Source organism: Narcine bancroftii, chromosome 3, assembly GCF_036971445.1.
Source record: "Narcine bancroftii isolate sNarBan1 chromosome 3, sNarBan1.hap1, whole genome shotgun sequence".
Lineage (NCBI taxonomy): Eukaryota > Metazoa > Chordata > Chondrichthyes > Torpediniformes > Narcinidae > Narcine > Narcine bancroftii.
In genome coordinates this window covers 337,286,428-337,302,946 of record NC_091471.1, presented here as the reverse complement: position 1 = coordinate 337,302,946, position 16,519 = coordinate 337,286,428, and the positions used below count along the sequence as shown (strand labels likewise).

At 36.9% G+C, this 16,519-nt stretch overlaps 1 protein-coding gene across 11 annotated transcripts in view; it reads right to left on the bottom strand.

Moving 5' to 3' along the window:
- The window catches only part of LOC138759278 (protein phosphatase 1 regulatory subunit 7-like), an 85,704-nt gene that overhangs the window by 29,442 nt on the left and 39,743 nt on the right, over positions 1 to 16,519 (bottom strand). For all 11 annotated transcript variants that reach the window (XM_069929449.1, XM_069929451.1, XM_069929453.1 and 8 more), the window contains 5 exons: positions 14,504 to 14,590; positions 12,970 to 13,041; positions 12,832 to 12,887; positions 1,846 to 1,969; positions 1,553 to 1,632 (listed from right to left, as the gene is read on the bottom strand). In XM_069929449.1, coding sequence (XP_069785550.1) covers positions 1,553 to 1,632; positions 1,846 to 1,969; positions 12,832 to 12,887; positions 12,970 to 13,041; positions 14,504 to 14,590 — 419 coding nt within the window. The remainder of the gene's footprint in view (positions 1 to 1,552; positions 1,633 to 1,845; positions 1,970 to 12,831; positions 12,888 to 12,969; positions 13,042 to 14,503; positions 14,591 to 16,519) is intronic.

The following is a 16,519-nucleotide window of genomic DNA, read 5'->3' as shown; positions in this document are numbered from 1 at the left end:
AGCAGAAAGCAAAGGGTAATAGTGGCCATGGCCAATTGGTGTTAAACAGGAAAGATGGCAAATACCAGGGTTGGGTGCAATACACAAATGTGCTGGAGATACTCAACAGATCACGCAGCATCCATAGAAAGTACGGTATAACTGTTGAAGGGCACACGCCCATAAAGTTGGTTACCCAATTTGTGTTTTGTTGATTGGAAGATTGAAGGGTTCAGTAGCTCTTCCCTTGCTTGCTGAGGTATATATTGATGATAATGAAAACTACAATGAGTTTGATGTCATACAATAAACACATGCATCAAAATTCTTACTTTCTGCAGCTGAACAGGACTTCATGAAAAACCTACAACAGTAGCTATTAAATTAAAAAGAGATAATATAAAAGATAGAATAAATATTCACAGTTAAATAATGCAAGAAAAAAGTGTTACAACAGTGCAAAGTCCTTTTGTGATTTTGGAGCAATCCATAAGGAGGTTCAAAAGCCTCATTGCCACTGAGAAAATTGACATTTTGATATGCTGGAGAGCTATGTTGCAACCAGAATCAAATCCAGCTCTGTGATAAAGGCTGTAGAATGCAGTAATAATCAAATGACCAGTAGGGTGGATAAGAAAGTAGCAATAGAATTCAATCCAGGAAGATACAATGCATTTAATTTGCAGAGGGCAAACAAGGCAAGATCATGCGCAATGAAAAACCTCAGAAACAGTAAGACCAGGGAGATAAGGTGGTTAAGAAGTCATATAGCTGGCTGATGGTTGGAATGCAAGGAAGGAGAGGGAGGTCATGCTTTATGTATAGAGAACTCAAGATTCACTACAATGGGATTATTGCACACAACACAAAACAGGGAAAATGTGACAGCAGTACAAAGAGTAAAGAAAAGATTTACACATATTTCTAAGGCTGGAGCATTTTAGTTACAAGAAGAGTATCTATACTGTGATTTTGTTTTGGAATGAGATGGATTTTTTGGGAGGAGAGTTAATTGGTGGTGCATAAAATCAAAAGAGATCTAGAAAGTCTATTTCTCCTAATAATATGCTCAATAACCCTCAAGGTATTAGTAGAATAATTGTTTTCTTTTTCCCACTTAAAGCCTTATATAGATTTGAAACCCTACTGCCCGACAAGGGTGGTAGAAACCATTGAAAACCTATTCAGACATGCACCCAAAATCTGGCCTAAAAGGTTCTGGAATACATATGGGATGCAGGACAAGTCTGGATAGTTTTTCCATGGGCTACCTAGAAAAAAATTGGCTAAATGCCTTTCTCCTTGAGTGAACATTTCTCTGAACCTATGATAAACTGGTCCAGGTGGACAATCAGCTCTAATAACCAGAAATTAGGAAATACTCAATTTCACTTCAATGAAGGAATGATTTCCATACTTTAATATGGTGAACAATTCTAAACAGTTGTAGGCACAATTATTTCTGTGGTATTGCCAATTTTCAGAAGACTAAATAAACCATATAGATAAGCCATTCTTGGTTAAACACTTGGTGAGTGAAATAAAATTTCTAGATACATAATACAGCACTTACATATTTTTTTCTTCTGAAATCCCAGGTTTGTTGCCAGTTAAACATAGTTTCTCCAGGTGGCAGCACTGCACCAGAAATTTCTTCAAGAGAGAAACAATTGACAAAAATAACTTCACCTTCGTCATTCCCTTAGCAACAGCAATTTATCGTGTGCTTGTGAAGGTCAAATGCTGTTCTCATTAGACAGACATTTCAATCTACATAATATGCAAATATATGCATATGATAAATTATAAAAATACACGACTATTAATAATGCCTATACAATATAAAGAGGAAATAGCTATACTTACAAGTTCCTCCTTCAAATCAATGTGGTTATGGGCTACGTCAAGGACTTCAAGATGAGGGAATTGTTTGGAAAAGCTGCAAACAGACTTCAGCTGGTTATTGGCAAGATTCAGCTCCTGCAAGGAACTGAAAAACACTGACTGTCAGTGGAATAAAAATGATAGCTAACAGACTGAAAAATCACAGGAAGGACTGATGTGTGTATTCTCCATAAATATGCAAACAAGACAAAATTAGCTTTACACGCATTGCAAATACATAGTTGGATTTTAATATTATGTTATTTATTAAAATTATACTTTAAAAACTATTTCACACAGACCATGAAGATCAACTATTGATTATTGTTATAGTCTCTTTCTTATTCATTTTTTAAAAAGTAATCAAGAAAATGTTCAGTGTGCATGGCAGCATCAGTCACTACCGCTCTGTAACTTAAGAGATGCAATGCGGTAACAGGCCCTTCAGGTCCATGAGCCGCCCAATTACAGTCTTGTGGCCAACTATTGCAGAACTATTGGCATCATTTGGTCTGAAGAAAATGACAATCAAAAAATGGAAAGGGTTGGTCTTTTACAAAAAAAATTGAGTAGTAATAAAAGCTTAACAGTATCCCAGAACTTATTTCTCGAAATTGACATTGATAACCACCAGAACAAGTGGCTAAAAATAAAACCTAATTTTATCAGTCAAAATTAATAAAATTCAAATTTTACCAAAACTATTTCTAAGCAACTGATTAACCTTGAAATGAAATCACCAATTTGGGAATAACAAGATTATACAATCATCAAGTGAATGCACAATTTCTGGAATTATTTGAAAGAAGAACGTCATCCAGTATACAAGGGAAAGATCCTGTTCATCCAATAATTCCATGGAATTTTAAATTTAGACATAAAACACAGTAACAGGCCATTTCGACCCATAAGTCCATGCCACCCAATTTACACCCCATTAACATATCCCCAGTACGTTTCAAATGGTGGGAGGAAACCGGAAAAAAACCTACAGGAAGAACAAACAAACTCTTTATAGACAGTGAAGGATTTGAACCCAAGTCCGGTCCCAATTGTTGGTGATGCACTAACCGCTATTTCAACCATGCCGCCCAATCTTTCAGATTCACATGACCAATGGCTGTATTTCAAAGTCAGTCAGTTTCTGACAGAAAGATGTCACCAATTGTTATAGAAACAATGGCCTAACAATACTCTATCTATCAACAATTCAGTTTGTTTTGAACTTTCTACTCAACCCTCAAATCTGAATAGTACTTATTAAAATCTTGACAGTTAAGATCCATTCCTATATGGACCATTACTTTGCTGTGTTGCTACTGCAGATCTGATCTGATCCACTTGTGCTGCATCTGAAGCCAGCACAACTTTATTGAACAAAAAAATATTTTTTTTTGGCATCTAAGTGATTTTCTCATTGTTTTGCTCATTAAACTTTTACATTATAAATCTAGATTTTATTTCCAGAATAAATACCACATGGAGATCACAAGTAACATATAGGGGGACGCTGCAAAGAATTTGATTACACAAGTCTAGTTTTGCCTGAATTTTTATATTACATACATGACGGCAGCGATAAAAATGAACCCAGATGGTGTTATATTTATATAACATCTAAACTAATTTATAACTAACTTATCTAAACTTAATTACATTTATATACAATTATCTAACTTAAACTCTATGTGCATATATATCAGTGCATGGAATGCCCCAAGCCACTACAGCACAAGTTCAGTTTTGGAAGTTCAGTGATGGCACATGGGTTTGAAATTGATGCATCACACAGGCCTTAGAATGGGTGAGGCACGCAGGCCTTAGAATGGGTGAGGCACGCAGGCCTTAGAATGGGTGAGGCACACAGGCCTTAGACAGGTCAAACACAGGCTTTAGGACGGTTGAGACATGCAGGCCTTAGATGAATGGCGAGACATGCAAGCCTTAAATGATTGAGACACACACTTAAATGGAAGGAGCAGTTCATGAAGTGGGTGACAGAAGGTTGATTAACTCATGAAAACCCTTGTTCCAAGTGATTCAGAGAAATGTACTTTTTAGATGAGTGCCTCTTCTGCAGTGAGAACCCTTTTTACAGGATCAAAGTGGAGTGCAGTATTTCTTCTGCAAAAAGAGAACCCATTTCACGGGTCAGTGGAGTAGAGTGCAGTATTTCTTATCTCACCTTTAAAACCCTTTTTGTGGGTCAATAGAAGTGGTCTCTCATTCCTCTGTAAGCAAAAGGAGGAAATCTGACAATTCTGTCTATAACCACACTACGAAGCCAAGTGGGTTTCTCAATCCCACAAAGGAGGTCGAAGGGATGTTTCCCTTGTGCTGCCTTCTTAAAGTGGCCTCTTGAATGTGTACTGCCTTTTCAGTAAGCTGGTCACATGGTCTCTGCACCTGAGTTTTAGAGACACGGCCTTGTTTCTCTTCAAATTTAGTAACGTGGTGGCTTCAAAGCTTGCTGCTAGTTTCTTAATCACTTCAAATCCTGCAAGCAGGTTGTTAAATCTGTTCTCTTATAGGGACAGTCCCATACAAATAAAATTAACTGGAAAATGGGGGGAATGTTACAAAAAGAAACAAATCTGCAATGTATCGATGTGCCAAAGAAAATGACCCAAAAATAAATAATTACAAGAACATGCTGCTGATAAAATGAAATATTTTTGCTAACTCTCTTGCTCCAGAATAGGAGTTGCTAAATTATGTCATTTACAACAGTAGCAAGATGATGGATCTGTCCCTGGGGCTTTCTGAGCTTGCTATCTCTGCAGTTTTCTTTCTTTGCAGCAGTTGTGAGGCAATAAACCAATAAAACCCCATGAGCAAATGTCATAGTTTAACGAGAGAACCAAAAAACACAAATTCTTCTTTTCCAAAAGAGTGAATTTTGCACAAGAAAAACAAGTTGTATTTACAAAGCACCTTTAACATAATAAAATCATTCAAGAAATCGAAGTGACACTGAACCCAAAAAAAGTGCATTAAGAGATGAACAAAGTCATGATTTAAAGGGGTGAGATTTTAATGGGAGCCTATCAGTAAGAGGTTTAGGAAAACATTGCTAATTACTTCAGAATTGGCTACCACATTGTGGCATAGGAAAGAAATTATGTCTTTTTGTTTTCTATCCTTTGATTGGTGTTAAGACCTTGAACTGTATTCCGAGCAATGCAGCATAAGCAATCTTATAACATGATAGTAAAGATCATCTTAATCTGTAGAACTACTAGAATGCAAACAAAGAAATATCAGGCCACTCCCCTGTCTGCATCAATGACACTGAAGTGGAAACAGTAGATAGCTTCAAGTTCTTGGGAGTAAATATTTCCAATGACCTGACCTGGACCAACTTTTTGATGCAATGGTCAAGAAAGTACCAAATGCCTCCATTTTCTTAGAAGGCTAACGAGGTTCTGCACATCTCGCAAGAAATTTACAGGTGTACCATTGAAAGTATCTAAGCTAGATGCATTGCAGTGTTATGAAATAGACCAGCAGCAATAGAAATTAACCAAGACAATGATTCCTTCAAAAATCATTTTTATTCAATACAAAATCTTACTTAACTCTAAACTTAACTCCACTGTGCATGTGTGTGCGTGCATGTGTGGGGTGGGGGGGGGGTGAAGGGAGACAGATCCCAAACCATTAGTTTAGGCATAATTCTAATCATTCAAATTTAAAGTTCAGTCTTAGAAATATTTTGTGTTAAAAGTCAGAGTTTAAACTGCTGTTCAAAAGTTCTCAAACTCATAAACTCTTGTAGATGTGCTTTCTGAGAAATATTTCTTCACACGAATGACTTTTTTTTCCAATTCCCCTCTCTTGCCTGGAGGTTGCTGAACTTGTATTTCACACGATGATTTCACAAACCCAGACAAGAGTTAAACAAAGTGACCATTACAAATGGACATGCAGAACTGTCTTTTCTTGACAAAGAGACAGTAGAAGTGGCTCTTTCCTTCAAAACCACTGATTCTGTGGTCCTACCCTGTCAAAGGGAGCACACACCTCTCTCATTGAAGATTACTGCATCTCTGACATCAGATGAAACATGGTTCAATATTAAAGATGCCTTCTTTTCTTTTAAAGATATATTTTATTGAGTTTAATATATAGATCTAGCATACAAAGTCATCTAATAATAATAACAAACAACAGGTCTTATCATATCAAACATATAATGTAAATCAAAAACCTATCCATAATTGTTTATTTGACTTATTTCTATAAGACATAAAATTCTATTGTTATGGGTTATATTATATATAAATGTTTTTAAAAGAAATTGATTGTGGAGGATTCAGTGTACTTACACTTCACATTTCATTTAAATTGCAAGAGCTTTGCTGAAACTAGACATACAGGCACCAGTGGCTTTGCAAAAGACAATGGAACTGCTTTGGAAGGAACTTCAGAAATAGGTGTAAATGGAACAAAGTCCAGGCTCAGGTTTGTTGAAACCCCCATTTTGAAGAAGGGTTGTGAGTTCTGAGTTCAGCTTGTTGAAAACCCTTGTGTTCCATAAAAGAGGAAATGGTTGGCTAGAGCGTTTCTCCTGAAAAAATGGGAAACAAGAGGAACTCTGTGGTGACCTGGAAGAAGAGGTTATCTTTTGGAAAACCCATGATAGGGCAAGTTTCTTCGGAAAGACACTGAAGTGGCTGATCGGAGGAAATCAGTTTGTGTGTGTGTCCAGCGAGCAACAAATATCTCTCTGAAGCTAACTAGAACCTCCATGAGCAGTAATCATGTACCTTTAAGCACCAGAGCCTGGTGAAAATTCATAAATGTTATATTCTTTGCATTGCCTGATAACAGTGAACTTGGAGAAGTGAGAAGTGAATAACTGGACTGTTAAAGCAAAGCTCTTTCACACATTACATACATGTGCACTTTGAATTAGAAGGGGGTTGTTAATAGCAATAAGTTAAATTTTTATCCATTTTCATGTTTCAAGAAAATTAAAAGCTACTTTTGTTTAAGTAACCATTTGTCTTGGTCAATTTCTATTGTTGCTGGGTTTTGGGGTCCTCTGGCTAGTAACACTATAAATATAATATTTAACAATTTATCCCTTTCTCATAATACATCCCAGTATAATTCTGAACTGAAAATAGATAAGACAAAATTAAAAAAAAGGTAAATTCTAAGTTAATCAATGATATGACTCACGTTTAAATAATTAATCAAAAAAAGAAAAAACAAAAATCCTCTGACTAATCTAATCCCTTCCTTTAATCAAGGTTAACTTGTAAAATTGTAAAGATATGGATCGAATAGTGACCCTAAGACAGCAGATAGAGAATCTCCAGAGCATCCAGACTTCTTAAATCTTCCAATAATGACAGCTATCTATGAATGGGCCTCCCATCTTGTCAAATTGAAACTTTATCTTTAATGTTGAATCTAATTTTCTCCAAGCTTAAATAGGACATTATATTATGTAACCACTGAATATGGTGGATCATTATCTTTCTATTTCTTTAAAATTGTCAGTCTACTTATCAGTGAGGTAAAAGCTAAAATTCTCTCTTGGGTTGAAGTCAAGAATATATCCTCTTCTCAAGAAAAGTCAAACAAAGCAATGAAATGGCATGGTTCTAATTTTATCTTTGAGATCATTGATAAGAGTTTGAAAAATATATTTCCAAATTTTTTCTAAAGTAGGGCAGTCCCAATAAAGCTTCAAAGATTTTATACTTAATGCATAGTGGATTGACATACGCATAAAAATGAGATCATTTGACTTTGGACATTTGTATCCTATGCATGACTTTAAATTGTAACAATGAGAATTTTTGTATCTTTTTCAAGCGTAACCAATTTTCATTCCTAAATCTTGTTTTATTCAGTGGATTGTTTATTTCTTCGTACATATGGCAAGGAAAACAATCTCGCATAAATAAAGCTCATCTTCAGAAAACTAAATGAAATGGGGGACTATCATTTCCAAATCTTGGATTTTACTATTGGGCAGTTACATTCGTAATCTACTTTTACTGATACATTTTGATAAATTAAGGAACTGCTCTTTGTGGGTAGAATGTCTCTAAAGTTTCATCTGTTGGCAATTTTAGGTTCCTCTTTACCCTTTTCATTTTCTAAATTGACACATAATCCGATAATGATAAATAGGTTGAGAATTTAGGAAATGTTTTGGCTATAATTGTCTCTGTCTTGCCAGTCCTATTATAGATAGCCATCTTTTTCTACCTTCAATCTTAAATTCAGGTTTTAAGGAATGGTATAAATTTGGTATCAAAAGTTATAAAGATCTTTTTATTCAAAATAATTTTGCTTCTTTTGAACAATTGAAAGCCAAATTTAAACTTTCTAATAGACATTTTTTTAGATATTTACAAATTAGGCAGTCTAAGCTTTCTGATTTTCTTTGAATTTCAGAAAAAAAATTCTTGATTAACTTTTGATTTTCAGTTCTCCCAGCATGGATTAATATCAATTATTTATAATATCTTATTAGATTTAAAAACCGCCTCAATGACCGGGATTAAGAATGATTGGGAACGTGATTTGAATATATAATTTTCAGACCAAGATTGGATTTTCACTCTCAACTTGATTAAAGATGCCTTCTTACACATGATATGACATCTCCACTGGCTCTTAAATTTAAAAACGCATCTCATGGCAGTGGTCTCAGACTTGTCTCCACAAGTCATGAAGCAAATTACTTTCTGTTTACATAGGTGCTTCTCCAGCAAACAGTCATTGTCTTCAATATTTCTAAGCAACAATCCCTCTAATTTTTGGATTTTACCTGAACAATGATAAGGCTTTGATGGTTTCTGCTTGACTTTGAATTAGAAGACACTTTGTCTCTGAAAGTCCTTTCTTATCTGTTAACATGAATGTGTAATGTGTCTTTCCCTGTCCAAACCCAGTAATTTTACTAAGAAATATATGTGTGTGTGTGAAAAAAAAAATCATAAAGATTAATAATAACATAATTCTGTAAGAAGCTGCAGGAAGCTCACACAAACCTCCCTCTCCTTTACCAACTCCATTTGCACTTCCTGCTGCCTCAGAAAGGCAGCAAAAATACTGAAGGACCCATCTCATTCCAGTCACATTCTCTTCTCCCTTCTTCCATTAGGGAGAAGATTCCAGATTGTGAAATTGCACACCAAAGGTTCAAAGAGAGTTCTTTCCCACAGCCATTGGGCTCCTGAATTACTCAAAATGGTGATATCCTGCTACACTTGCTATGTACTACAGCATGTTTCCGATATTCTACCGATATTCTTGAATATCCGAAATTTTCAGCTGAGATATGATGTCACAAGTTGAAAAAAGTTGAGTTTTTTTTTTACCCACTGTGCTCAAGTGGGGCTACAGGGAATCAGTTTTACAAAGGAGACATTTGTCCACAGGTTACACATTGAAGGAAAGGACAGCACTGATTATTTATTTGTCATTTTTTTACCATGAGTTAGTATTCGCAGAATTTGAATTGAACATAGTGTTCTCTCCCCGCTCGCCCGAGCCGCTCCCAGCTGAAATTTTGCTGGAGGACAATCCCTGGGACTGTATGTGCAATCTCCTACCGCTTACAGGTGAGGTGAGGCCTCAGACTCCCGGGCAGAAGTGCAGACCTTAGGCAGGATTGGTGGGGAGGTGTCGGGGATCGGCAACAGCCGATACAAGCATTCTGATGATGCTATTGGGTTGCTTAAAGAAATTTCTCGATTACCGGAAAAATCTGTATAACCAATATAGTGCAAGTCCCAAGCATTTTGAATAATTGGAAATGTACTATACTAATTGATCTTTTCACTGTAACACTGGACGCTCTGATGTGTTCCTTCTTTTCCACTTTGTACTGCTCTATGCATTAAAGAGATGACTTGCTGGACAGATCATAGAACAAACTTTCTCACTCAATAAGTAAAATAAATTTGAAGTTGACCTCAATAACAAGGTTATTGAGTTTAAATAACTAAAGGACATGTGGAATAAAATAAACATTGAAATAGAATGAAAAGCTACAAACCCTCAGTATGGAAAACAAATAACTACTCAACAAGTAGAATTTTCAAGAAATCAGCTCTTGCGTTAATATAATAGAAATAAATATTATATATAGGTCAATGAGATTTGTCTCCACAGCTGATGAAACTTCAGTAATTACACACTTGTATGCAGATTTCACATTAATTATCATCTCTGGATTAACACAAATAATATTTTAATCTCCAGAGATTTGATGCAACAAATGGAGATTTATATACAACACCATGGACACCTGATCCCAAAGATGCGTGGATCATAAACACCGAGATCAGCCAAAATAACAGCAGCATACATTTTTTTTTCTAAAACCTTGCTAGTTTTGCTAGGTTAATCTGCAACCAGTTTTCTCCAAGTCCACAGCCAGAAATGCAGAGGATAGAAATGGAGATCACATCTTGAATTATGAAGATGACTAATCAAAACAAATTTGATATTTGAAAATAAATTGGACAACTGCTGCATCCATATTGCCAGACAAAGAATTTTAAAATATAAACCATACAAAGAGTTGTGTGCGCGATTAGTGTAACAGTTAGCGCAACGCTGTTATAGTGCCAGTAACCCAAGCTTAAATCTGGCACTGTTTGTGGGGTGTTTGCCTTTTTATCCCTGTGACCATGTGGGTTTCCTCTGGGTGATTCAATTTCCTCTCACCTTTCAAAACGTACCGGGTTGTAGGTTAAATAAAAATGATTCATGGGGATGATTTAACCTCACATTCTTAATGTGTACAAAACCTGATTTCAATACAATATAAAATGAAACAGAGAATTGGGACTTGAGCCAAATCAACATTTGGAAGTTCAAAATTTGCAAAGTGAAAATCGAATAAACAGCCCCACCAAGTAAACAAAAATGAACTACAAAGCTTTTCTCAAAGTGCAAACAATCCCATTGGCACTACCTATTCCATTTTGCAGTTCCTAAAGATTTGGCAATTGAAATAGATAAAAAGTCTCATGGGAGAGAGATTATACTAAAAATGTAAATTTTTGAGATTAGAATCTGAACTCTATACAACCTCAGTTGCATGGTTCTTGAAATAGAGTCAAATCCCAGTGCTGATTAATAAAAATATCTGACTGTCCCATGATTGAAAGCAAAGGACAAAAACAGACCAAGACAGGAGTAGGTGTAAGAGAAGGATAGAAAATAAGGATATTTGGAATGGAGATTAAAGTGAGCGAAGAGGAGAAAATAGGAACAAGTGAAGAGGGGTAAGAAAGCAAGTGAAGGGAAAAGGTAGAAAAGGAGTGAGCAGCAGGAAGAGCAGGAGCAAGGGAGAGTGGAAGGAAAGTGAGTAAGAGACAAAAGCCACTTTCAGGTGGAATCGTCTGGAGAATGCAACTCTGGAGCAGGCTGCAGGTGTCTGCAAAGGGACGTTCAGGTGGCAGCACTGAAGGCGGTGTTCTGCCACCTGAAAGATCTGAAGCGGGGAGAGGGGCCGCAGAGCAAGCGCCAGCTCCTGAGTCTGGGCAGGGGAAGCTGTCTGACAGCTCGCCTCCCTGCTGCCTGACAGCCCCCGGCAGGGCTGGAACAGCCGTCCAGCCTCTTAGTCCCGCACCGGCTGCCCCAGCCCCATAGTCCCACGCTGGGAGACTGTCAGACAGCGGGGAGTTGGGTTGCCAGCTGACTGTCATCAGCCTGCCCCCTGCTAGGCACCTGAAAGCTGCTAGCAGCTTTGCCTGGTGCTGCTTTCAGGTGCAACAGGGGATTCTTGGAGCAGAATATTATACCTACAGAAGTAGAGTTAGGTAGGTAAACCTCCTGGCCAGTTCTCCACTTTCAGGTGGCCACCTGACAGCCACATGGGAGTACTATAGGCGACTTTACAGTTGAGTATTATGGCCACCTGAAAGTGGCTAAAGCAAGAGGGGGAGGAGAGGATGTGTGGTGGGGGGAGGGCAAGCGTGGACAGGAGGAGGGGACACAGAGGGGAGGGTTGTAGGGAAACACAGGCAGGGGATAGGAGAGAAGCACAGAATAGAAGGGGTGGAAAACACAGGCAGGGATGAGGACACAGAAACCATGTGGATGTAACAGTCAGAGCATTGCCAATCTGATTTATCATTTCAGGGGATGTGGGGAATACGAATTAATTACTGAATAGTTGGTTTCAATCGAGCTACCTCTGTGTTTAAATACTGCATTGAATCACCATCACCTTCATCAACTTCCTTTTCAGCAAGATATGTGAGGGAACCAAGCAATATGCTCTCGATAATGCAGCCATTATTTACAACTTACAGTAGGAACAATTGCAGTGATTCTCTGACTTGCTAATCAGAACCCTAGGTTCAGGAACATGACACATTAAAGCAATTTGAGAAAAAAAAACACAAATCATTTTTCTAACACCACATTAGCAAGCAGCTGGAACTGCCATCCAACAGTATGATTTATGATCTACCAATCCTCCATCTAGTGCGTACACAAATGGGAGAGATTAGAGTTAAAGTCGAGAGTACATTTTAGGTCATTTATGGTGCAATGCCTTAATTAAAATCATGGATCTAATTGACAATTCTGCTTTATTACATATATTGGGATTGCAAAAGGTTTAAAGCAGCACAGTGACCTCATATTTTGTTATTGGATAAATCCAGCTCCTGCAACTAATATTAAAAATGACATTACTAGAAGATGAATAAATGGATTAAAACTCACATATATTAGCTCAAGAGACATGGGAGAAATTCTCAAATTAGTTAACACTTTTTCAACGTGTGCTCAACACTCTTTGATACAGTTTAAGGTGGTTCAAAGGGCCCATATGTCCAAGAAAAATAATCTAATTCATAATTAAGGCTATCAAGCACAGACTGTGGAAGAAGGATGTTTTCTTCAATCTAAGCTTTCTTAGATCTTATATATCTTACATATCTTTCTTATAAGCTTTATCAAATAATTCTAAAGACAAACCTCAAAATTCCAAGGCATTCCATGCTGCGTAGAACATTGTTGGACAGATCAACATTCTGCAGAAAAAAAAACATAATTCACACCAACATATTTGAACTTTGGTTGGACCAACAAGTTATTTTTTAAACAAACACTCACTGTTAAAGTTTCCAGCAAAGATAATCCTTGGACCTCTGATATTTTGTTGTTGGATAAATCCAGCTCCTGCAACTAATGTTAAAAATATGACATCACTAGAAGATGAATAAATGGATTAAAACTCACATATATTGAACTGGGTTCAATTTCCCAGTAATGTTTGCACTTCATAAAGCAAACTATGCTGGACTTAAATCTAGGTTGACTTTTGGAGAGCACAGTTTAAAAAAAAACACCTCGACACTGTATCTTGGTCCTTGTGACAATAGACAATTTGTGTGGGACTTCGCCATCTGCCTTTCTGAAAATCCACAATTTTTCCCTCATATTCTTCTGTTGCTTAAAGGTTCAGTCAGGTTAGTCAAACAAAATTTGCCTTCGTTTTGTTAAATTTATGTTGGCTCTCTTTGAACTCAAACAACTATTCATCTTTTCCCCATTATTGTTTCTAAAAGTTTTACTGCCAAGATTAAAATGATAGGCCTGGAGGTGTTCGGTGTGATTTCCCTCCCCCTTTTCACAAGGGTATCATATAAGCCATGCCATCTGATTGATTGTTCTCAAATGGATCACTGCCAACCATAATTAAATTATAAAGGCCCGATTGTGGAGCTTGTTCGAGCGGCAGCAAATCTGTTTTTCCACCCCTCATTCACAGACTTTAAATCCTATATCCAACACCCACTCGTCTTTGTTGCCCCTCCCAATCACTTCCTTTGTAAGCATTTAACTGAAGGTTACTTTCAGCGATGGACCTCCATAGTCTTTGTCAATCAGATGCCTGGCGAGACACAGTAGCTGCCTGCAGCTTGTTCAAAATTAAAACAAAGCAGAAGGCCATATCCCTCCTCAAGTCTGTTCTGCTATTAAATAAACAAATTTGTGGCTAATTTGACTTTCCTACAGCTCTAATCTTGTGAATTCAAAATGGGTAAATCTCCATTACTCAAACTGCCATAACACAAGAGCACATAGTGTAGATTGGCATGGATGTGCTGGGCAGCAGGGCCCATTGCTGTGTTGTACTATTCCATGACTCTGTGGCTCTAAGTCCAGTGATCTGTTTGCTGAAACATGGGATTTGATCTTTCAAAGTTTCCTATATTAGTTCACACAAAGTTTATTCAAGAGACTTCAAATTAGTTAAAGCAGCCAAGGGATCAAACATGAGAAGTTTATGGAACATGATTAAGACATGCATACTAAAATTAATTACAACTGATGGGAAATTAGAGTGCACACAACCATTTCACTTAACATTTAAGCCATACATATAGATAGATAGATAGATATTGTGCCATCTTATTTTAAAAAAAATCAGAATTTTTTTTAACATATCTCATATTGGCTGGTTATGTGATAGATCCGGAGTTAAATAGTTCGACACGCTCTTTGGCTTTAAATCACATTGATGAGCTATTCAAAAATTACATTCACTCTATCTGCAAATAGATTTATGCAATTTATCAAAATCATTCTTGTCATTGCCAAGAGGAAACAACTAGATTTTGCTGGATTTTATACTTCCACTGACCTTATTACATCTACTGAGATCAACAACCCCACATAACTTGTTATGGGATGCAAACAGCTCCTCGAGGCAGGGCAACACATTCACAGCCTAAATAAAGAGAGAATGCAATTAAGATCCAAGAAACCATATTTCTGCACAATGGTACATAACATAAATAAGATCAGAGACCACCTTTTGCTCCCACATTTGATTCAATCCAATTAACTGAGATTTCCAAAATTCCAATAAATGTGTCTCATTCTCAACTGCAGCTAATATTACTCATGTTAATGTTTGCATGTTTATCAAAAGGAAGTTACCATGGAGATGAGGATGGAGGTGTCAGGCATGCAGGCAGGCAAAAATTGGGGGACTTCATCTGGAAATGAAGAACTTGAGGTTGTTTAAGTCATGAAAGGATGACATGGGGGTTTTCAGCTACTGGACTGCTACAATATTGGTATAAACATGCAAGAATCACAAAGAAGTTACAACATGCAAGGAGACTATTCAGCCTATCAGATCCATACAAGCGTGCTAGTACAGATAGTCCAATCACCTGCTCTCTTCCCTTGGCACTTCCTTGTTATTAGAAGTTCTTTTGCTAAGCCCCATGATTCTAATTCTTGACCCTTCTTGTCAAGGGAACTGCTTGATACTCTCTGGTTTATCTGTACAGTTATGAGATTTCCTCATAACCTCCTCTGCACCAATAAGAACAATCCCAGCCTCTCCGGTTTATCAACATAACCACAGTCCATCATCCCGGGAATCAATTTGATGAATCTTTTTATATGCTCTTTGAAGCTTTCACATTTTTTCACAAATGAGGCACCCTGAAGTAAAACCAGCACACTAGTTATGGGTGAGGCAGGCTTTTTATATAAAGATAATGGATCATTGTGACTTCCTTGGTGGTGTTTTGTACCTCCACTTACTGCATAAGGACCAGGATCACACATGTTTACAACCTGTGCTGCTACATTTAACTAAAAAAACATCCTGATCTCCTTATCCCTTTGTGATGGTGACTTTAAATTTATACTTCCTCTCAGCATTCTTCCCACCAAATTTTATTGGGACTACAATTTTGTTTTCTCCATATGATAATGGACTAAATAGTCATGGTTAATATTTTTAACCTGCTCTTTGCTTACCATGGTTTTCTGTGAATTTTTAAATTCAAAATGATGCCAGAGAGTGGTGAGATTTTTGTGGATCACCTGGATAACATGCAAAACATGACAATAAACTCAACATATGCCACCTCTCTGTTCATTTCACCAGCCTTGTAGACCATTCTTCACAGTTCACCACACTACAAGTTTGTGCCATTTGCAAATTCGCAGATGAGTGCCGAGGGTACAGATCAAAATTAATAAAATGAAGAAAAACAGTGTTCTCATACTGAACCCTGGGAAGCTCCACTTGCATCACTTGGCTTTCACTACCATTCTTGTTTCCACTAATTTAGCCCATTTTCTCCTGTGTTGCGTTTATTCAATGGATTTCAGTGATGCTGGTCATTAAATGCCACCTAATCAAGTCTTTTGTGAGTCTTTCTTTTTATGCTTCCAAAACTCTAGCACCATCTCCCATAGTTTGCACACTTCTCTTTGTTTGAATATTTTATTTAAAATTTTAATCAATTTAATTATAATTGTACAGAATCAATACTTAATTATATTTAAAAGTGACAGTGATGACATGGTATTAACCCCTCCCCCTTACCCACCTTCCCCTCCCTCTTACCTCCTCATCTACTATACGTTATAATAACAACAGATACAATATATAGTTATATAAAAGAATTATATAAAAAGAGAAAGTATAAAGAAAAAAATGTCAATCTGGATTGCACAAAGGATTAGATCACACACTGGGATCTTACAGTATTTATATTAAACAACTTGAGGGAAGAAGATTATTACAAGTCTTAAGAGGTCGCATTTCTACATATTTATCCATAAACTTTGCATATACGGGCTCCAAATTTGTTCAAAAGTTGAATATTTAATTCTCAAATTATATGTAATT